At 37.4% G+C, this 24,552-nt stretch overlaps 1 protein-coding gene across 9 annotated transcripts in view; it reads right to left on the reverse strand.

Moving 5' to 3' along the window:
* The window catches only part of LOC103790647 (vacuolar protein-sorting-associated protein 36), a 123,375-nt gene that overhangs the window by 13,796 nt on the left and 85,027 nt on the right, over positions 1–24,552 (reverse strand). For 6 of the 9 annotated variants that reach the window (XM_035297314.3, XM_035297331.3, XM_035297321.3 and 3 more), the window contains exons 2-9: positions 17,762–17,830; positions 14,812–14,882; positions 12,695–12,809; positions 11,540–11,629; positions 10,219–10,305; positions 3,311–3,343; positions 3,120–3,197; positions 2,369–2,503 (exon numbers count right to left, since the gene is read on the reverse strand). In XM_035297314.3, the coding sequence (XP_035153205.3) occupies positions 2,369–2,503; positions 3,120–3,197; positions 3,311–3,343; positions 10,219–10,305; positions 11,540–11,629; positions 12,695–12,809; positions 14,812–14,882; positions 17,762–17,830 (678 nt within the window). The remainder of the gene's footprint in view (positions 1–2,368; positions 2,504–3,119; positions 3,198–3,310; positions 3,344–10,218; positions 10,306–11,539; positions 11,630–12,694; positions 12,810–14,811; positions 14,883–17,761; positions 17,831–24,552) is intronic. The other 3 variants (XM_078354173.1, XM_035297323.3, XM_035297326.3) reach the window with 2 other exon arrangements.

Consider the following 24,552-nt stretch of genomic DNA (forward strand, 5'->3'; position numbering starts at 1 on the left):
TAGGTTTGAAATCTTTTTTAATACAAGTGCTTTAATAAACTTTTGATTGCCTAAATACTATCAGACTAGAAGATGAATCTGTTAAAAGAAATTCTTTCCATTCTGAGTTTGCTACGAGTTTTCATCGCAACTGGTCTTTGCACTATCAACTACTTTTTCTGTATCCAATAAGTAGGTCATATGATTTTCTGTTAATGTGATGAGTTACACTGATTAACTTTCAAATGTCAAACCAACCTCAACAAAAGCCAATTTGGTCATGATTATTGGGGTCTTTTTTGTTGTTGTTATACTTTGGGCTCTGGTGTACATGTGTACTTCCTGCATCCTGCAAGATATTTGCATAGGTATATACATGCCATGGTGGTCTGCTGTCTCCACCACCCTCTCATTGCCTACATCAGGCATTTCTCCTGGTGTTGTCCCTCCCTGTCTCCCCAGTCCCTTCCCTCCCATCCCCTTCCCCCAACCTATCCCTGTGAGTGTTGTTCCCTTTCCTGTGCCCAAGTGTTCTCATTGTTCACCCACCTATGAGAGAGAACATGTGGTGTTTTGTTTTCTGTTCTTGTGTTGGTTTGCTGAGAGGGATGGTTTCTAGATTCATCCATGTAGCTACAAAAAACATGAACTCGTCATTTTTTGTGGCTGCATAGTATTCCATTGTGTAGATCTGCCACATTTTCTTTGTCCAGTCTATCATTGGTGGGCATTTGGTCTTTTTATATATTGATAAATTCAATTTGCTAACATTTTGTTTAGAATTCTTATATTTCTGGTTTTGAAAGAGATTGGCCTATAATTTGCATTTCTTATATTTCATTTTCAAACTTTGGTCCTAAGGTAATGCTATCCTCTTAAAATTAATTAGAAGTATTCTACCTTTTTTTCTTTTTGAGACAGAGTTTTGCTCTTGTCACCCAGGCTGGAGTGCAATGGCGCGATATCAGCTCACCGAAACCTCCGCCTCTTGGTTTCAGGCAATTTCCTGCCTCAGCCTCCTGAGTAGCTGGGATTACAGGCACGCGCCACCATGCCCAGCTAATTTTTTATATTTTTAGTAGAGACGGGGTTTCACCATGTTGACCAGGATGGTCTCAATTTCTTGACCTCGTGATCCACCTGCCTCAGCCTCCCAAAGTGCTGGGATTACAGGCATGAGCCACCGCACCCGGCCTACCTTGTTCTACTCTCTGAAGAAGTTGTGTAAGATTAGTATTACCTCTTCCTTAAATATTTGAAAGAATTCACCCACAAGGTTATCTGGGCCTGAATACTTCTTTATGGGAAGATTTTAAATTACAGAAGGAACTTGTTTAGTAGCCTTGAGTCTACACAACATTGGCAGGTTGCGTTTAATATCATCTTCTTATATTTTTCATGCCTGCAAAATCTGTAGAAATGTTCCTTTTTCATTTCTGATGTTGGAATTGTGTGCTTGCTTGCTCTCATTTGCTCATGTTATCTCCCTCTTTCTTGCTTTCCCTTTGATTTATTTGCTAGAGATCTGTCAAATTTATTACTGTTTTCTAAGATTCCACTTTTGGTTCTGTTGTTTCTCTCTATTGTGCATTTGTTTTCTATTTAATTAGTTTTTCTTACATTTATTATTTACTTCTTTCTGCTGTTGTAGATTATTTTGCTGGATTGTTTCTAGTTTTTTTAGGTAAATATTTAGAGTCTTCATTTCAACCTTCCTTATTTTCTAATAGTATGCATTTTACAGCTGTAAAATTCTCTGTAGGCACAGCTTCAGTAGAAGCTATGGGTTTTAATATTATATTTTCATTATTATTCAGTTCAAAATACTTTCTAGTTTCCATTACAAGTTCCTATTTGAGCTCTGATGTATTTCGAATTATATTGCTTAATTTAATAACAGTTCAGGGTTTTCCAGTTAACTGTCATTGATACTCTGTTTCAGAGAATACAATCTGTATGATTGTAAACCTTTGGAAACTTTATGCGTGCTTTATGGCTCAGCATAACAAATGTTCCCTGTACACTGGAATTGAAAAAAAAAAGATGAATCTGTGTTATGCAATGATTAATAGTACTATATAGTAAAGACTAGATAGGTGAAATTTATCTTTACAAAGGAAGATCATATATTTCCTTTGAAAAATAAGGAAAACTTCATATCAAATACATTTACAAAGTTATAGATGTCAAAAATGAAAATTAAACGCAATTTAGAAAATTACAGACAAGGAATAATAAGCACAGTGAACTAATTTAATATGCCTGAAAGGAAAAAAAATGTCAGTTGACAATAACCATATCATGAAAGGAGTTATGCTCTTGTTAACATTTCTGATGACATAGGGCTAATTTAACACAGTTTAAAAAGACACGTAGGTTTAGTTTTTACCTCTAAAGGCGCCTGCAATATTCCAGCCAGCTGTTTGGCCAGCTGCATGTGGTACTGTGTGCCTGAGCCGTAGGTTTCTCTCGTAACTGGGTTAGCTATTCCCATGCTCAGTAAGTAGGATTTAAACCTGATGGTCTATAATAACAGAGGAGAAAATGCAGAATTAGTCTGTCTACCCCAATATCTGAAATTCCATCATACATTCAATTCCATTCAACTATTTCTACGTTTACCCATTCCTTCTACTATGTTTCTATGCTGTGAACTGTAAGGGAACAGATTTCCAGGAGTTCCCTACATACATCTAATTATTCTCCATCCTACTTCTCTCGTGGTCTCTCATACTCTATTTATTTAATAAATTTGATGTGAGAGGAGATTCTGATAACAACTGTGCTATATATAACGCCAACCAAATAGTACAATGGAAAACTTAGAAAAATGGCAGTGATTAGACTGTAGACAATCTGAATGAAACAAACATCAAACTTAGGAATATGTATAAAACAGCCACTCCTTATACATTTCAGTATCTCTGTTTTCTACACTCCAAAAAAAGGCATTGAAATAGCCTTTAATCCTAATAGAACTAAGAGAATTTTTATGATTGACTTTTAGTACTTTAACATATCCCCAAGTCCCAAAAGAAATAAAACAGTACATTCAGAAAGCCAATGTAAACCACAGAAACCTCACTGCATTATTTGTGTCATATTGTTCCAAATGCCTTTAAAAAAAGCAACTTATTTACCTCATCTTCTGTGATGTCACCTTGTTTGTCTTTAATTTTATTAGCAATTGATTTTGATAACTCCACCATTTCCTTAGCCTGTCAAATAAAAAGACTGAAAAGCAATATTGTCCCCAAAATGTCTGCTAATAAAATGTTTCAAAAACTGTATTATAATTGGTATGAATTTAATAGGCATAAATGACATATACCTTGATCATTAGTTTGCTGAGGTCTTCAAAGGCCTGAAATGAGAAATTAATTTTTGTTGAAATCCATCTAAAGAATTAAAATGACTTAAAGCAATGAAGTACCCTCTATTTTTTCCCTATGATAAAAATTTGAAATTTTCTTACAAATATCAATTTGTTAATAAATATTTATAAAGTAATACATCTACCTTATTCTAAAATTTCATTTTAGCTAAAAACCATAAATTTAGGACCAGGAGCAGCAGCTCATGCCTGTAATCTCAGCACTTTGGGAGGCCAAGGCAGGCAGATCACCTGAGGTTAGGAGTTTGAGACCAGCCTGACCAACATGGAAAAACTCCCATCTCTGCTAAGAAAAAAAAAAAATACAAAAAACTTAGCTGGGCATGTTGGCGCATGCCTATAATCCCAGCTGCTCCAGAGGCTGAGGCAGAAGAATTGCTTTAACCTGGGAGGTGAAGGTTGCAGTGAGCCAGGATCGTGCCATTGCACTGCAGCCTGGGCAACAAGAGTGAAAGTCCGCCTCAAAAACAACAACAACAACAACAACAAAAACCCATTAATTTTCCAAACAAGCTGTAAAAAAATTTCACATTTTCAAAGAGAAAATAATTATTATTGATTAAACAAACAAAAGGTGACATAAACTATAGTTCAGAAAATATTATTTACTGTTATTTGACAAAAGTAAGAAATTCTGTCACTGGTTTTTCCTAAAATTATTTCCTAATAGGAAGTCAAGAATCAAAAGCACTATAAAGCTTTCCTGGTTGAAAACTGCAATACACAGCTGCAGGAATAGTTCTTTGGACACAATAATTTTGGCTTTAACACAGGTGTGATTTAACTCAAACAGTTAAATCCAGCCTCTGACTATCAACCCCTTTATAGTTGTAGATATAGTGGCTATCACAAAAGAGAAACATTTAAATACCATCTAAAGGTATCTACATAGAATCAATTGTGTAATTTGCTACAGCAAATAACTACTTGAAAGGCCTTTTCAAATTTAATTATATTTATAATAAATTATTTCAATTTACTGAAAATATACTGCCAGTGCAGAATATCTTATCTAATTGATGCATACAGATGTTACTTTTTAAAACCAATTAAGCAGCATGCCATTCACTGAAATACCAGTCCACATGGTGGTCTGAAACATATAATAGTGGCTCTGATCAGCTTATGCCCATCTGCAGGAAAGTGTCCCCCATCTGCAAAAGGATTTGGCTAAAAGAATAGCATGTTGTGTATTCTTAAGGCCAACTCACTAAATACTGAAAACAAAGGGGAATGTGCACACACCTAACAGAAATTTCCTTACATATACAAAAGGCTTAAACACTGGATTCTTATCAGCTAGAGCAGGCAGATGCAGGAAACCCTTTATGAGAAACTCTGGGCACCAGCTCTGAAACTAAGTCAATTCTAACATTTAAACAGAGGGTAAATCACACACCAACATAGTTTTCAAAAATTAAACACACATTTTGAACACAGATTTTTCCTTTTAATACATAAGACATTAACAGATTTCTTTTATCTGTGTTAAGAAAACTGGTAAGACAACACTTTTAAATGTTATATGGTAAATCACTGTATTTATTATATTATGTTGCTGTAGAAAAAATATGCTAAGTTAATAGTGGGTGGACAAAGAATATATAAATAAGCCCTTTAAACTTATACACAGGCAATAAAAAAATACAGTAAATATTTTAGTGCCTTAAAGTCTATAAATATTTTAAGTGATTATTAAACCCAGAGAAAAGCTTCCTCACTTCTATTTCTATAATTATTGTAAAATTTGGAATTAGTCAACTATTAAAAAATGGGTCAAGAAACTACCTACAATAAAAATTAAAGCAAAAGAGACACACATAGCCATTCGATAATTGTATCTGCCAGTTTACGGAAACTTGTATCCCTCTACCACACGTATGGTCAAATTTCCACTTCAGTTCTGACAAAAACCGCACCTGTTTTAAAACCAGGAGTACCCTCCTAAGCTAACTTATGGCATGATTTCTTACTTATTTTTAGTTATCACTTTGGCTATTAGCATCAGTAACAATATATTCTTGATTTTCCATTTCAGTACTCTCGAATGTGCCTTGCATCTTCCATTCCCTTTTCCTGGTTTCTTATCCATGCTAGTCATCTGCTAGAGCCTATTCACCTTACAACATTTGACTTCCATATTCCTGCTACTAACATGCCCTCGGTGACCTTAAAAGAAGTTAGGGATCATGTTATATGTCCCTGCTGCAGCCTGTATGTTCTCCTCGAAATGGTGTTTCTCTCTCTCACTGAATAATGCCTCTTTGCCTGTCTGTGTCTGTGCATCACCCCAGTATCCACAGCCTCTGATACAAGGCCTGGCACAAAGTAGGGAGGAACACCTGCTAAATAAATTAATGATCTGCATGATTAATGATCTGCTAAATAAATTAATGATCTATATGGTGGAGCATAACGCTTATGTAGAATCCTTTGAGCTATGCGACTCCAAGAAAATTAGACCGAAACAAAATAACTTACTTTATAAATTAAGAAAAACATTATTTTCAACAAACCATTGAGTTAGAATGGCACTATTCAGAAAGAAAAATACAAATAACGGAAAATTAGCCCACTGCTCCATGCCATCTCCAAAAGTGTTGACATAAAGAGGTCGGTGACAGACACTGCTGAAAGATGGTGACAGCACCTTCTAGGTGGCGAAGAGAGCAGTGATGATGTGGTGCACTGTCATCACCAGCAACTGCCTGCAAACCAGGAGACATGGACTCTCCTCTGCTTCCTTCCAAATCTAGTCACTCACTCTGAGACAATTTCTTCTCTGAATAATAAGGAGCCTTCTAATGCTAAAATGTTGAAATTTTATCAATCTTCTTAGAATAGACGATTCTGAAAAGATGGTGGCTATGGCAGCACCGTTTTTCAATCTCTCCAGTTCACAACATGAAATCAGACAGGGCAACTAGATCTCAAAACCAAAAACCCCATAGGTAACATACACTATAATACTAAGTGTTAGAATACTAGCAAAACTCCCCAAAGATACAAGCAGGTGGGGCAAACTGCTAAGAGCCATAAGACCTGCAGGATGCTAGCATCTAGGTAGTAGAAAGAAAAGAAAAGCAACAATGTAACCACACACCTGAGAATGAGAGAGCCCCAAGAGGGCCAATAGGGATTCACCAGAAAGCAAGGCAGGCCAATTTGAGGACAGTGCCTAAAATGGGGAGGGTTTTGCCTACTTCAATAATAGAAAGGCCTACTATCAACCTTTTATTTCAAAATAAGCTAAAAGATGTTAAGAAGATGATACAAGCTATGAAGGATCAATATAAATCAGAAACAGATGACAGATTTCAGAAAAGAATTAAAAATAAAGGAAAAAATCATTTCAGAAATAAAGGCTACACTAGACAGACATGAGTGAATAAACACAACAGATAAAACCTTCAAAGAAAGGTAAAAAAGAGGAAAACTTTCTAAATAAAAAAGAAAGGAAAAGCATTAGTGTCACAAATAGTGAAGACAGGCAGTGAAACTGCAACATACAGCTAATGGGAGTCTCAGAAGAAAAGAATCAAAGCAATTATTGAAAATTATAGGCTGGGCGTCCCAGTACTTTGGGAGGCCAAGGCGAGTGGATCACGAGGTCAAGAGTTTGAGACCAGCCTGGCCAATATGATGAAACCCCATTTCAACTAAAATTATAAAAAATTAGCCGGATGTGGTGGCACGTCCCTGTAATCCCAGCTACTTGCGAAGCTGAGGCAGAAGAATTGCTTGAACCTGGGAGGCAAAGGTTGCAGTCAGCTGAGATTGCACCGCTGCACTCCAGCTTGGGAAACAGAATGAGACTCTGTCGTAAAAAAAGAAGAGAAAATTATAATATAAAAAAATTCCCCTGAAGTTAAAACATTCCTGAAATGAAACTATATACTGAAAAAGCACAGCATATACCTAAGAATAACAACTCAGAATCACTAATACACAGACACATTCTAGCAAAATTACCAGGCTTTAAAGTAAAATTTAAAAACCCTTTGCCCATCTAGGAAAAACAGCAAGTGGCTTTTAAGGGGAAAAAATCAGGTTATCTTCACTCTTTGACAGCAACACTTCGTGCCAGACCAAAGGAAAAAAAAGAAAGTAATATAATGCAGGCACTCAAAGGAAAATGGGAGCCAAGGATTTAAAATCCAACAAAACTAATCTTCATGTCTAAGGAAGACCAACATGACAGATACAGGGTTGTTCTATGATCATTTCCTAAAAAATCTACTACCAAATGAGCTTCAGACAACCAAAGTGACTACAGAGAGCTCAGCATAGGACTGTTGGCACTAAACATAGAGCTATGTAAAACTAAGACTCAATGAGAGCTGGAGCTGGGGGGAAGTATATGTAGTGGCTGCAGGCTCAGATTGTGTAAATACAGTACACCTATTTTTCAAATGTACGAAGAATGGGGAAAACACATATACAATTTTTTAAAAAACTGTTCTAGCCAGGCGCGGTGGCTCATGCCTATAATCCCAGCACTTTTGGAGGCTGAGGCAGGTGGATTACGAGGTCAAGAGATCGAGACCAACCTGGTCAACGAGGTGAAACCCTGTCTCTACTAAAAATACAAAAATTAGCTGGGCATGGTGGCGCCTGCCTGTAACCCCAGCTACTCGGGAGGGTGAGGCAGGAGAATTGCTTGAACCCAGAAGGCGGAGGTTGCGGTGAGCCGAGATCGTGCCTTGCACTCCAGTCTGGGTAACAACAGCAAAACTCCGTCTCAAAAAAAAAAAAACAACTGTTCTAGTAATTATTCGGTAGTGTCATCCTAAATTTGAATAGAAAAGATAAATATGCTCTCGTTAGGCACTTTATATTGACAAGGACAAAATTCTAGCTCTGCCATTGAAAAAGCCTAGAAACAAAGATCAACTCAATAGTCATGGATATGACTAGCAGGCAGAGTGTGGTTCTAAAATACCATTTCACACTAAAAGAAACCAGAGCTTCTCAGATAAATGGTGGATTCCAGATCTGGAGCAGGAAATTTACAAGCTGGTCCTGGAACTGTTGTCACATCAGATCATGAAGAAGCTAGCAAAGTTCACCAAGTCACAACAAAAGCACTCAGAGGGTCGACTTGAAGCAGCTCCCACTAGCCAAAGATGGGACAATTTGAGCTTCAAATACGATAACTGTAATTGATTGAAATCCATCAAATATGCCAAGCTTCATGAATTCATAATGACATGTTAAAAAAACCTAATTAGTTAGATTAGCCTAATTCGTCAGAAGATAATAAGGAAATAATTTATTACCCTGATGATAAAGGAAAATGCAATTATCCTGCCTTTCCTATATGAACGGGACAACCAAACAGCAGATAAAGGGAAACATATCTTTTAAAAAGTATTCCAACTAATAAGTGAAAAATAAACACAGACTCATCACTATTTACCACCACCAATGAACTAATAGATCTAGGCACTGAATATTAACAGCTGCTAATGTGACAGAGATAAGATGTGTGCCTCCGACAAAAGAACACAGCATCACCTCTAGTGTTGCCAAAGGGACAGAACATGAGCGTGATAGAGAATCTGCATCCAGCTGCCAATTTGGAGAAGGAAAACGCACAGCTTCACCATAGATACACAACCAGAAAAACCTACTATGGGCACTTAATAATAGGTCAAATGCCCTTGGTTCTCCAACAGAGAATATATCTATAAAAGAGAATATATCTATAAAAAAGAAAATAATCTATATATTTTTTTCATTCTTTTTTTTGAGACGGAGTTTCGCTCTTGTTAACCAGGCTGGAGTGCAATGGCGCGATATCAGCTCACTGCAACCTCCGCCTCCTGGGTTCAGGAAATTCTCCTGCCTCAGCCTCCTGGGTAGCTGGGATTACAGGCACGCACCAGCGTGCCCAGCTAATTTTTTGTATTTTTAGTAGAGACAGGGTTTCACTGTGTTGACGAGGATGGTTTCGATCTCTTGACCTCGTGATCCACCCACCTCGGCCTCCCAAAGTGCTGGGATTACAGGTTTGAGCCACTGTGCCCACCCAGTATATTTTCAATTAGTGAGCCCCAAATAAGTATTCAAATAACTGTTTGTAGTTTTAGACTTTACTTGATTGACATAAATCTTTGAAATTCTCTGAACAGCAACCATCAATGGAATTTTACTTACGAATTACTATAAAAGATTTACTTTAAAGCATCATTTTGTGAAAAAAACCAAGACCATTTTTATATAAACATGGAAAAACCAATGCCATGTTTAGCTGTATTAACTAATCCAATGCATAACTGTCTTTTTAACTACAGTTCTTTCCCCTTCTCTTGAATTTCCTCATACATGATGAAGCCTCAGAAACACTGGAAGGTACATGCTCAAGGTTGTCTCCTAGTAGACGTGATGGGCTGGTTTGAGCCATTCTTACTGATGTCTGGTGTCTGATCCCTAAGTGGTCATCAACATAAACCGGTGTGGTATCTGGCCACAGATAGTGGCCACAGAACAGCATTTTTCTCTTAACTAAGTTACCTCAACTTCCAAAATAATTATAAAGAGGAACCCTGAACTCATTAGGAGTATCCAATCAATTTCATCTAGACTTTAAAATCTACACACAATCTTCTATGATGTGTTTTCTAACAGCAAACAAATTTGCATTTCTTTTTTATTCCTTTTAGAAAAAGGTTTTGGTTAGATTTTGCCAGCCGGAGGTAGACCTGTTAAAGAGAATAGGAGACTACGTAGCTTCAGGCAAATGAAATATATTCTAAATTACAGAAGGGAATTAGTCACAGCTCTATCCAAAAGAATACACACAAACGGCTGGAATATATGGAGAGCCAGAACTTAACAGTTACCTCAGAAATGTTTTTGTCAGTTTCTTTTCTTTTTTCTTCCAGCTTCCTTTCAATACCTACAATTCCTACAGCCCTTATTCTTCCTGGCTGAAAAAAAAAAAAAAAAAAGAAGTAGAAAATAAAACATGCAAAATAGGAAGGAAACAAAATCTTTTGTAACCGACTACATTGTTTTCAATAGTGGTAAAGGACCCACAAAGAACCAAAGAAAAACAGCATACACTCACATTTAACTTCCTTTCAAAACATTTGTTTCTTTCTTCTGTACATAATGATCTTCAAATCATTCAAGAAAAACCAAATATACAATAAATGGCATATTTTACTAAGCATTTTAGATATAAGTTAAATTTCCTATCATTTTTATTCTTTGACGAGCTTTGATGTATCAGATACCCTTATCTGTTTGTTTTTTTTTTTTTGTCTTTTTGTTTTTTTCCTTTTTATGGAGAACAGGGTCTCACTATATTGCACAGGCAGGTCTCAAACTCCTGGGCTCAAGCTACCTTCTCACCTCTGCCTCCCTAAGAGCTGGGATTACAGGCGTGAGCCATAGCGCCCAGCCAGATACTTCATAGGGTGTCAAACATACAAAAAAAAAAAAAAATCACAGTTTAAATTTTGGTTCTTAATTAACAGTTATTATTCCAAGCTACTTTCATATATTTGATTACCTGTCTGATGTTGGCGATAAATTTAGACAGTCCTGGAAAACACCCAGCTGTACTGTTTATTCTCTCAAATGCCACACTGATTATGAAGAACAGAATGCAATGAGTCAACTCTACCTTCTATCACCTTGAGACTTGTGCTGGTAAGCAGTCATTTTGTTTACTAAGTGTCTGCTGTCTACACAGAACTAAATTAGGTGCTGTGAAAATAATTTTTTTTTTTTGTTTGAGACAGAGTCTCACCCTGTCACCCAGGCTGGAGTGCAATGACACGATCTTGGCTCACTGCAACTCTGCCTCCCAGGTTCAAGCAATTCTCCTGCCTTAGCCTCCCAAGCAGCTGGGATTACAGGCACACATCACCATGCCCAGCTAATTTTTGTATTTTTTAGTAGACATGGGCTTTTACTATGTTGGCCAGGCTGGTCTCAAACTCTTGACCTTGTCATCCGCCCAGCCTCAACCTCCCAAAGTGCTGGGATTACAGGTGTGAGCCACCGCACCCAGCTGAAAATATTTTTTTTTTTTGAATCATAATACCATTGCAGTATTTTGTTTTGGGGAAGTTCTACGAGCACAGAATCTTTTTCTTAATGAAGATGTAAGTACAAAGTTGAAAATACTGGATTACCAAATAGTTAAAAAAATACCTGGGGTCCTCTATTTGTTTGTAGTGACTGGGAAACTGGCATATTCTCCCATCTTCTCTGTGTCATTTCCTCTGATAAACGCCTGTAAAACTGTTATGCAAATAAATACACTTTAAATGAGTCAGTCAGGTTGTGGCATCCTTGCATCCTTGTATAACTCATTACTTAACATTTCTTTAATATAAAAGTTTCTTCAGTTATTTGCAGCAAGCCCAAAATTCTCAGAGACATCAAAGAAAATACAAGGAAAAGCACAAAGAAAAAAAAAAAAGAGAGAAGGAACTGACCTTCTATATAAAGTGGGCTATTCTCAACAAAGAGATGAGTGACAATGAAATCAATAGACTTACTTTAAACAATCCTGTGTATGTGGATTGTTTTTGATCTATAATGAAACAAACACAGTGCCAGGAAAAATATACAACCATTCTTGATGAAGGAAGCAGAGAATAATTTGTCTAGTTAAAATATAAAACCAAAAAGTAGGACCAAAACATACCTATGCTCACAAATAATCAAATATATTTTTCAATTTCAATGACAAAAACTTTAGTCAATCACTTATATCTCCTTAGTGATCACTTGTCAGGAACACTGGGTGAGGTGCTACAGAAAAAATTAATAATAATTTATGATGTTGATGGGGAGAATAAATACACACTTCGAATGTCTTAAGAATTCTTGTACAGCAACTTATTCAGAACGTATAAACTATCATACTGCAGAAAACTACTTAAGTGATTAAGATTAACTGGAGTTAATCAAGACAGACAGCCTGATTTAAAGCTGGGGAACCTTCAGATACTGAGACAGTTTAACATATCACTGCATTTACACTCTGTTCCTTTAACTACAATATGCCACTGAAAACTGTGCTAGTAGGCGAATGGCATGACTTAGTGTATTTTCCAGCCTCTCTACCTTCCTTGGGACCACACCCTCTGCTTCCCATTCCTGATGAAACCTAAACTTCACCATTCACTGCTAAGGCTTAAGATATAATAAAAATTTTATTGTAAAAATGTGGTGAAATCTGACATGTTGTATAATACTACCTTCCATCATATTAACAAGCCACAACACACACACACACACACACACACACACACACACACCCCACCTTTATAGTAGGATTTTATTCATATAGAAACTTACCTCAATCTGGCCATGTTCTTTGAAGGACAGTTTGATATAGGAGTTCTTACTACTCTGGAATGGGCCAGGTTCTTTGTTAGGAGGAGCTGGGTGAAGATGAACCACTATTTTGCCACTGAAGAAACAACAAATGTAATATACTGAATTGCCTTTCAAAAAGAGATTCTACCTTCATAACTTTTAATATATTTTAAATCACCTTTACAATTCATGTAGAAACAAACATTCCAAAAAGCATCTTTTTAAAGTATTAGTTCTATATTAATGAAGCTTTCAAAAATCTCTCTACTTAAAACTTACAAGCTATGAACCAAAAAGCTTCAAGTTACTAGTTCCATAAATTAAAGCGTTGCTTCAGAAAATAAGGTCAAAATAAATTGGCAAAATTCTGAGTTTATGATTTTGGGTTTCCAACTACAAACATCCCCAGAGGTTATAAGGGGGCCTATAATTTCTGCCAAAGCATACAACCTTATTCATTTGAAAACAAAATGTGAAAACATGTCTGTAAAAATGGCCAGCTGATATTTTATTATAACTCCATCCAAAGCTAACATTCTACAGTGTCATTTGTTGGAAAATGCCACTCAATCAACGGCATGATCTAGAAAGATATCCAATAACAAAAAGAATTTCCAAAATGCTTTGGCTCTGAGAACACAAACTACCATTATCTTCTAAAAATACCGCTACATTTGGTCAGCTTAATAAGTCTGTTTTCCTCCTTTTTCTTCAACCTGGTCAATAAGCAATCTTCCAGAAAGATTAGGGAAACTAAAAAACTCTAAGCATCCCGGGTACCTAGTTTAGTGCTTTTTCTTTATTAACCATCACAACTATTTACTCAATTTTACTTTTACTTTTTTGGAACCACATGGTTACCTAAATATCACTGTAAAATTGAAACACCAGGCATTGGGCCTCATCAATATGAATAGGTGGCGCCAGCCTTGTAAGGACACCACCTATTTCCTTGTGTATGAAATGAAAGAAGCACCTTTTGTTCAGAGATGTTAAAAGGTGAAACATACACATCCTGAAATCCAACCAAATGTAACTGATTGAGGGGAGGGGCTGGGAACTAAAAAGAATACTTGAGAAAAGTTAACTTGGCATATTACTGAAGTCTTCCTCACTGGAGATGTTTAAAAAATACAACACTAATGTGAAGGTAAATATTTTAAATATTTCTTTTAGTTTAGATTTTCTTGGAACACAGGAAAGGAAAATTAAATAACCTGGAACAACCTTAATACAATGGAGAAAAGTGATAAGGGAAAAATATAAATCATAAAAACAATCTACCCTAAAAATCTACGGCTTAAAAAAACTATGGCTTATTAATCTTTTTAAAATGTTGGTTAGTTTCTTTTATGTCAAATAAATATTTTACAGTAAATCATAACATTATGATCAAGGCATGCATTTCACGTCCAGCGAAGCTCAACATTGTTTAACTTCTACTGAAGTGTCTAATTTTGCTAAACCTAAAGATAAGCCTCCATAGGAAAAAAAATTCCCATGCCGATAATATTTGTTCACATGTCTCCTCAATTACATGTACTTAAAATATAAAGCCAAGTTTTCAGTACATTTGAATAAACAGGAGCATTTGAACTTACATCTTTATACCAGGGTGGCCTCATCTCCTGGCTTGCCTGGGACACTCCAATTGTGTCCCTGTTGCCCTGGTCTAACTGTTCATTGTACCCCTCATTATTCTGATAAATGTCCTGCTTTGTACAATAACTATTATTATATGCTATTTAATCCTGCTATCTGAACAAGTCAAACTTAAGAAACGAACTTAACGATCAGCTAGAAACAGGAGCAAAGTCAGTTATTTTTTTCAATAGATTACTTCTGATTTTAAGTATGAAATGAAAGGTACACAGGCATGTGAAAGCAAATTGTCTATGGAAAGACAATGATAACTGGGCCACATTTTTTTATTATGACCCATGTAAAATAGACAAGGATATTACAGCAAACCTAGGTACTTTATTCAGGCTTTAAGAATGAATTCACACATCACTGAGTCTAAGATAGGACCTCTTGACCAATAGCATGACAGGAAATGTCTTCTGTGAATAAAGACAGTGCTATATAGACCTTACCTCTTCCCAATTCCAGCCGCCTGTTCTTCAATGAACACGATTTGGGAAAGAAGAATGGCCATGCAGCACTCCTAGGAGGGAATCAGTAGCTCAGTCAAAGACTCTACCCAACATCCATAACACTTGCCAGAAATCCTTGTTTTATAGCATTAATCAGAGTGTCATATACCTTAATAAAAACAATGAAAAACAATAATGATTTTATTCCTTAAAGGAACTCAAGGAAAAATTAAATGAAAACAATACTGAGGTGGCATTTTCCTGTGTGGAAGAACATAAGAAGTGTAAAAGAAGCTGTGACTAGCTTTTGTTTTTACAATGGGTGTATTTTCTAAGAGTAATATTTCTATGAAAACTTTTTACTTGTAATATTTGCTTACAGTGAAAGCAAAAAACAAAACAGATACATCAAAACAATTTTAAGGAGAGCATTTATGTAATGACTTTCTCTTCTTTATAATTTTCCACACTTCACTCATATGCCCACATACAACTATTAATAGTTTTAAACAGAAAATATTGATGTAGCATACCTTTATTTGTATGTTTAAGTTGTTTTTTTTTCTTGAGACAGAGTCTTGCTCTGTCGCCTGGGCTGGAGTGCAGTGGCACGATCTTGGCTCACTGCAACCTCTACCTCCCAGGTTCAAGCAATTCGTCTGTCTCAGGCTCCTTAATAGCTGGAATTACAGGTGAGCACCACCACAACCCAGCTAATTTTTGTATTTTTAATAAAGAACAGGTTTCACCATGCTGGTCAAGCTAGTCTCGAACTCCTGACCTTAAGTGATCCCCCTGCCTTGGCCCACCAAAGTGCCAGGATTACAGGCAGAAGCCACTGTGCCTAGCCAGTACATTTAATTTTTAACATATATAAACAGTATGTTTAATTTTTATATATGACTAGCAATGTAGTAAGTCTCAAGATTTGTTCAAATTGACCTCTTTATATGATAGTCAAAAAATTATACTAAGATTAACTTATCAACATATTGTTTAAAGACATCCATTCTATCCTCCCCAAAAAGATTTATTTTCTGAATATATATTACCTTTAAAGGAATTAGACAATATTAACAGTCTAAGGCAGCAGTCCCCAACCTTTTTGGTACGAGGGACTGGTTTCATGGAAGACAGTATTTCCTGGGGAGCAGGAGTTGTGGTTCCAGGATGAAACTGTTTCATTTCACATCATCAGGCATTAGATTCTCATAAGGAGTGCATGATCCTGCACATGTGCACTTCACAATACGGTTCATGCTCCTGTCAGAATCTAATGCTCCTGCTGATCGGATGGGAGGCAGAGCTCAGGTGGTAATGCTCACTCACCCGCCACTCACCTCTTGCTATCTGACCTGGTTCCTAACACACCATAGACTAGTACTGGTCTGCGGCCTGGTGGAGTTGGGGACTCCTGCTCTAAGGCATGCATTATCAACAGGGGCAATATCAGACCTAGGAGACAAAAGTTAGTTCCCGGGGTGTAAAAAAGTTAGGTATTGTAAGGCTTAGCAGCAGCCCTTCAAGGGCTACAGTACAGTATATAGTTTATTTGTGGTACTAAAATTTCATGGGGTTTGGGGGAACAGTCAGGAAAATAAAAGCACAGATGAGACAGCTATTTTACTGGCAATGCTAAAATTAATGTATATATACTTTCAGGTTGAAACTCTTGGGAATAAAGATATCAGCTCTGTATACACATAACTCACTCTCCCTTCCTGAAAAAAATAAAAAAATAAAAAAAACAGGCTGGGCACAGTGGCTCATGCCTGTAAGCCCAGAACTTTGGGAGGGTGAGGTGGATGGATCAGGACCTTAGGGATTTGAGACCAGCCTGACCATCATGGTGAAACCCTGTCTCTACTAAAAATACAAAAATTAGCCTGGCATGGTGGTGGGCACCTGTAATCCCAGTGACTCAGGAGGCTGAGGTAGGAGAATCGCTTGAACCTGAAAGGCAGAGGTTGCAATGAGCCGAGATTGCACCACTGCACTCCAGCCTAGGCGACAAGAGTGAGACTCTGTCTCAAAAAAAAATGGGCGTGGGGGAATCCTCTTGTTGAGTCAGTTAGAAACAGTTCTCAATATCTAGTAAAAGCATGCACTTGCTGGCAGATGTAGCCTCCTGATTCTCAACGACAACCTAGGACTAGTGGTTTTAAGGACCTACGAGCTCTTTTTAAAAACTCCCTCACAACTGATGAGGGAATTATTCCCCTGTTACACATGGAACATTCCGATATAGAGTAGAATTTGGTATTTAAAAAACATGATTCTCCATCCAATAACTACATGGACTTTTCTGGAGCTCAATAAAAGACAACACGCTAACTCCTGTTTCCAACTCCATTTAGAGAAATTATATGGGACACACTCTTTTGTCATTTAGAAAAAGAAAACTTATTATTGCATTCATTATATAAGTTTTACCAAAAATGAAAAAAGAAGAAAAACCTTCAGTGATTTAAAACCTACTATGGGGGCCGGGCGCGGTGGCTCAAGCCTGTAATCCCAGCACTTTGGGAGGCCGAGGCGGGTGGATCACGAGGTCAAGAGATTGAGACCATCCCGGTCAACATGGTGAAACCCCGTCTCTACTAAAAATACAAAAAATTAGCTGGGTGTGGTGGTGCATGCCTGTAATCCCAGCTACTCAGGAGGCTGAGGCAGGAGAATTGCCTGAACCCAGCAGGCGGAGGTTGCAGTGAGCCGATATCGTGCCATTGCACTCCAGCCTGGGTAACAAGAGCGAAAGTGCGTTTCAAAAAAAAAAAAACCTACTATGGTGGCTCATACCTATAGTCCCAGCCACTCAGGAGCTTGAGGCCAGGAGGATCACTTGAGCCCAGAGGTTAGAGATCACCCTGGGCAACACAGCAAGACCCTGTCTCTAAAAAATAGATTAACAAAATAAAACCTACAACAGATGCAAAAAACTGTATCTTACATGATTTTTCTGATCTCTCCAAATCAGTCGGTGTGTACTAAGAAGGAGAGTCCCAGCATCAAATTTTATCTAGAAAGAAAGAGCATCACAAAATATTAATAACGGTGGTTCAGATTTTCTTCTTCATGAATTATACAACACTCAATTAATCTTATAAATAAACATTTTACTTTTAGCATAGGCTTATCACAAATTAAAGAGGACCAATGTTACATACTTCATAACCTATCTCCACAGTCTTGACAGAATTGGAAGAAAATGCAAACAAGTATGATACACATTCATACTCTGCATTCCATGCAAAGGTAAAATAGAAATGACGAGGTAGAACTGCATGGATTACCACGGAACTCTAAGACATTGGATGGATGGGAAAGAAAGTGATTTACAGCAATAGACAATATTACATATGCTCTATATGCATGTGGTTGCAGACACACACATAGTGAAAAGGGTTGAAAAGGAACACACGGTTATCTGTTAACAATCATTATCTCAGAAAAAGTGGGAGGAAAGGAGTAGAAAGGAAGCAAAGAGCTCTTTTTACCTCTACACTTCACTACTGATTGAATTTTTTTGCAGTTCAATTCATTTATAACACTCATAACATTTTTAATAAAAACAAAATCCAGGAATAGATATAAAAACATACAAAAATAAATATGGATGGAGATTGAATTGATGGCACTGGGACAACTGGGTTGCCAGGTAGAAAACAGAAAAAGCCATATATCTGGGTTCGTACCTAATACAATGCACCAAAATGAATTCTAGATGGATCAAATGATTGAATAAAAAAAGAAAAAATTATAAAAGCACTAGAAAAAAATCATGAGATAATTTTTTTAAGTAATCTGAGTGGAGAAGACCTTTCTAAGAAGGCATTAAACCCATTAGCATTACAGTAAAACTCCCAAATTCATATGTGGAAGCCCTAACCCTTGATGCGATGGTATTTGGCGATGGAGCCTTTGGGGGTGATTCGGTTTTGAAGGTCATGAGATGGGGCCCTTCTAATGGGACTAGTATCTCTATAAGAAGAGGAAGAGACAGGAGGGCTTCCTCTCCATGAGTGCGTGCTGAGAGAAGACCGTGCAAGTACACAGGGAAATGGTGGTCATCTGCAAGTCAGGAAGGTCCTCACCAAGAACCAGATGTGCCAGCACCTTGATCTTCCAGCACCAGACTTCCCAGTTTCCAGAACTATGAGAAATAAATGCCTGTTGCTTAAGCCACCAGGTTATGGTATTCTGTTTTAGCAGCTAAGCTGACTAGGACATATGCTTTGGGTTTGTACCTAATACAATGCACCAAAATGAATTCTAGATGGATCAAATGATTGAATAAAAAAAGAAAAAATTATATTATATTCAAAATATAAATTTTAAAATTTCTTCAAAACTACAATACAATCACCAAGAAATGCCAGCTAGGTCTTTAGGACCAAACCTTTAACCTTCACTACTTGTTACTATGCCCTGGAAGTAATATAAATAAGCAAATGTTAGAGTTGGAACCCAAGAGATTAATGAATTAAACCCCTATGTTTCTGTTAAAAACAAGATATGTGCTAGAAGCTTCTATTAACTGAAGTTACAAGAAAGTGGAATTTGCCATAAGATAGGGCTTGCTTGTGTCCTTTCCAGGAATATTCAGTTATTTTAAACGTTATGTCTGTTGCTCACTAAGTCCTAGCTAAAAAAAAAACCAGTTACAAGGCTAGTCCCATTTATAAGGCAGCCTTACAACATAAACTCTACGGAAAGCATTTTAGTGACGGCCCAGTTTATTAAAATAAGATTGGAATTGTTTTGAGTTTAAAATAACATGTTAAAATATTCGTAAAGTAAATAACGAATTGGAGCATTATTATATATCATTCTTAAATAAAAATAATAATAAATTATATATGTGGTTGATAACATAGAGACTTATGATATTAATATAGAAAAAAGCAGGTCTCAAAATAGTACATATAGCATGACTCCATACACAGAACACCCCAGAAGTAATTGTTTATGCATAGTAGGATTATTGATTATTTCAAGTTTCTCCTTTTGGCTTATCCATACTTAACAACTTTATTACATGTCTAATAAATAAAAAGAAAAGATTAATCACAGGCATGTATATCTTCATGTAACGCTGAACTGTAATTATAACTGTATATACAATCATTTTTTGTTAAATCAAGCACACACAGGAACATGTGTCAAAAAGTCCCCGTATAATAAATAACACACTACTTGACATACATTTTAAAAATTGTTTTCTAAGAGTAAGGTCTGATGGAATTATTATTATTTATTCATTTATTTATTTAAGACGGAGTTTCGCTCTTGTTGCCCAGGCTAGAGTGCAATAGCGCGATCTCGGCTCACTGCAACCTCCGCCTCCTGGGTTCGAGCGATTCTCCTGCCTCATTCTTCTGAGTAGCTGAGATTACAGGCATGAACTACCATTTTGTATATTTACATCTATGTTTCCTCAACATGGAGAAACCCTGTCTCTACTAAATATACAAAATTGCAGCTAATTTTGTACATTTAGTAGAGACAGGGTTTCTCCATGTTGGTCATGCTGGTCTCGAACTGCCAACCTCAGGTGATCCACCCACCTCAGCCTCCCAAAGTATGGGATTACAGGCGTGAGCCACCTCGCCTGGCCTGATTGTATTATTGTTTTAATAGTATTAAGCACTAAATAATGATATGGTTAGTAAACTTTAATGAAAACAGACCTTCTGAACCATCTAGTCTAAATACACTTCATGAGAGATTGTCCCATCAACAAACTTCAACACGTCAGAGAATAGACCTTATGAGTCCATGTTTTTCTCAGAAACAGAAATAAAACATACGTACTGTTGGCACTCAGTTCAGTCTGGCTTCAAACATTTTGGTTAATTTCATTTATGCAAAACCAACTAACTTAGTTCACAATATTTTTTATGTTTATTTTATTATTATTTTTTGAGACAGAGTTTCGCTCTTGTTACCAAGGCTGGAGTGCAATGGCTCGATCTCGGCTCACCACAACCTCCACCTCCTGGGTTCAAGCAATTCTCCTGCTTCAGCCTCCCGAGTAGCTGGGACTACAGGTGTGCGCCACCATGCCCAGCTAATTTTTTTGTCTTTTTAGTAGAGACGGGGTTTCACCATGTTGACCAGGATGGTCTCAATCTGTTGACCTCGTGATCCACCCGCCTCGGCCTCCCAAAGTGCTGGGATTATAGGCATGAGCCACCGTGCCTGGCCTACAATATTTTTTAAATCTCTTCTTTGCCAATGAGTAAATTTATCTTTTCCAAAAGCATATATTTAATTATTCTAAGAGTATATAATGCTGCATTATAGAACATATTAGCTCTGATTAAGAAACTTTGCATGTTATCTTCCTGAAATCCAAGCATATTCGTGTTAATCTAAGGCTGGAGCCAGACTATGTTCCATTGCTACATCAATTAACAATGTGCAAAAGTAAAATGTTGCTGCTCTAATTGTAGAAGAAACTGTATAAAAGTTCCCTGTAGGGATTCCAATGGATTAAGATCTAAACCTGATAGTCAAGTTTAGACTGGTTTGCTTATACCACTCAGAGCCTAGAATAATTTTAACTGTTTAAAAATTGATCTAACTTCAGCACTCACTGAAAAGTTCTTACACTGTTTTTTTTAATTTACATTTTTTCTGTTATAAAAATAATACACATTCAGTGTTGAAATCTGGAAAATAATTAGAGTCTGAGAAAGAATGAAATAACTCATAATCATACTAGCAGGAGTGTGTATGTATCTATACACAGATGTTTATGTATGTATATGCATAATCTTTAAATAGAATATGAAAGTTTTGTAACTATTATTAATAGTATAGTTATAAAATATAGTTAGCAGTCTATCATTAGCAATTCCTCATGCTAATTAGGACATGCCATAATTTTTTTCTTTTTTGAGACTGAGTTTTGTTCTTGTTGCCCACGCTGGAGTGCAATGACGCAATCTCAGCTCACTGCAACCTCTGACTCCCGGGTTCAAGTGATTCTCCTACCTCAGCCTCCTGAGTAGATGGGATTACAGGTGCTTGCCACCACACCCAGTTAATTTTTTGTATTTTTAGTAGAGACAGGGTTTTACCACGTTGGCCAGGCTGGTCTTGAACTTCTGACCTCACGGGATCCGCCAGCCTTGGCCTCCCAAATTGCTGGGATTACAGGTGTGAGCCATCTCGACAGGCCCCATGTCATAATTTAATTAATCAATCCCTATGGTGGGCATTTAGATTGCTTCCAATTTTTCCACATATATAATAATATTATATGTAATATATAATAATGCTAGGATTAACATTCTCATATATAATAATATTTTTACACACCTCTGATTATTTCTCAAAGGCAAATTCCTAAAAGTGAAATTGTTAGCTGAAAAAGATTAAACATTTTCTAAATCTTCTGATATAAGCTGCCAACTTGCCACTTTATACATTACTAACCTTACATTATCTTTTAAATTAGCCGAGGCTACAGAAGCGTCTGTGAATTCAAACAAATGACCTGTCTACAGTGCTTCTGAATGTAACACATTATCCAGTCATAATGAGGCCATGAAAATTATGCCTGTATAAACAAGTAAGCATGCATGTATTCATAAGAGGCACTTGCGCAGTGGGAAGAGCAGTCCATTGGATCTGGTTTGCAATTCTATCTCCACCAGTTACTAGTTGTATGACCTTGGACAGCTCACAGTTTTCTCAAGTATCAACTGTGGGTCTCAGTTTCCTCATCTTTGGGAAGATTAGCTGTATTAAACATTACATCAAGAGTGGCACTGGTGACTGCTATATTATGAAGTCCTTCTTTTTTTTTTTTTGAGATGGAATCTCTGTTGCCGAGGCTGGAGTGCAGTGACGTGATCTTGGTTCACTGCAGCTCACGTGAACAAAGCAAAGGCTTTGGGAGTCTGATCAACAGAGATTTAAATCTTCTCTTTGTGGATCTTAGGCAACTCACTGTATGTCTTAGCGTTATTTTCTTTTTCAGTAAAATACATCATATTCCTGGTGAGAGGATTAAATAAGATGGCATATACAGCTCCTGGCTCATAGTAGGTATTTTAATTATTCAGGTCTTTAAAAAATGTGTTTCATACCCACAACCACACAGGAGATACAAGGATGAGCAAGGTACACCTGTGCTCCAGGAGCATCCAACTAATCTAGAAGACAGCCATGTGCATACTTGCCCAGGGAGTGGGTTGGGATGCAAAGCTATGAAGGCTAAGTAATCTGGACTGCAGTCCCCAGGCCAAGGGAGCTAGTGAGGCATCCTAAAAGGGAGACTAACTTCAACAGATTTGGGGGCTGATGTGTAGCCTTGTATAGTCTTTAGCACCACAGGAGATCTGGAAACCTTCCAACAGATGAAGGAAACCTCATAACGCTCTTTCCTCCAGGAGTCAGCCTGGGGACCAAGTAGCCTCAAGGCAATTCAGCAAGTGGCTAAGTCAGTTCAGCCCTGGGCACAGTGGTGAGGGGACTCCTCTTAGAGCTACACTCAAGTTTCAATCTTTTAGAAGAGTTAATTCTTTAGAAGAGTTAAGACCCTGACTAGATCACAGGGTCTAAAGCATTTTTCCCCCATGATTAGTTTCTTAAACCTCTGACATCTATATACTTGTCTGTTAAAACAATGAGCAAAAATTTTAAAGTAAAACTTAGAACTTGCTGGTTCGACAGTGTATTTTTCATATAAAAGTACTAACAGTTGTTATTTTACATTGTTTTAATCTATCACAGCTATACTGCCTGCCAGCAAGTGTTCCTAGTCTTCACATTGGAGTTCCACAGATAGTAGTATGCCACGCTCTGCAAAAGCATGACTTCCTAGTGCTCCCTCAGGGACTGGCACTGGAGGAGTGTCTAAGGACAGATCTGCCACTGTCAACATTCAGTTCCTCTCAAAGAGAGGGCAAAATCAAAACGCCGAGGAAGGGGAGGTGGATTAACCTTCCTATTTAAAATAGTCACAAAGATGTAAATTGGTAAGAAAGGGAAAAAAAGTAGTTTGCCACTCCAATCCGGGGATGGAAGACTCAACTTGAGATCAAACTAGTTGAAGTGCCAAGGCAGGCTGGGCACGGTGGTTCACGCCTGTAATCCCAGCTCTTTGGGAGGCCGAGGCGGGTGTATCATTTGAGGTTAGGAGTTTGAAACCAGCCTGGCCAATATGGTGAAAGCCCCGTCTCTACTAAAAATACAAAAATTAGCTGGTGTGGTGGCGGGCGCCTGTAATCCCAGCTACTCGGGAGGCTGAGGCAGAACTGCTTGAACCCGGGAGGCGGAGGTTGCAGTGAAACGAGATCCTGCCACTGCACTCCAGCCTGGGCAACAGAGCGAGATTCCGTCTCAAAATTAATTAATTAATTAAATTAAGAAGTGCTAAGGCAGTAAGTGAAGTTAGGTCCACCCAAGTTATTTAAGGAAAAGGCCTTTACTCAATAATACAGGCAATACAGCCCATGGAAAATGCCCTAAGGGAGTCAGGGGACCTAGTCCAATGTCATCTGTGCCTCTAGATAGCTGTAAGCACTGACCAGGAAGAGCTATGAGTTGAGGAACTTACATCAAAGTACAGCGGGAAGTGTCGTTAACAAACGGCAGGAGAAGAGAGGCAGCAAATTAAAACTTCTGGAAACCAAAAATACTTGTGGGTAAATGAGTTTAAAAATTTTTCTAACTCCAGTTTATACATTTCAACCCAGGACAGAAACTATTTCGTAGTTTCACAAAAGT

This window comes from Callithrix jacchus, chromosome 1 (genome assembly GCF_049354715.1).
Source record: "Callithrix jacchus isolate 240 chromosome 1, calJac240_pri, whole genome shotgun sequence".
NCBI lineage: Eukaryota > Metazoa > Chordata > Mammalia > Primates > Cebidae > Callithrix > Callithrix jacchus.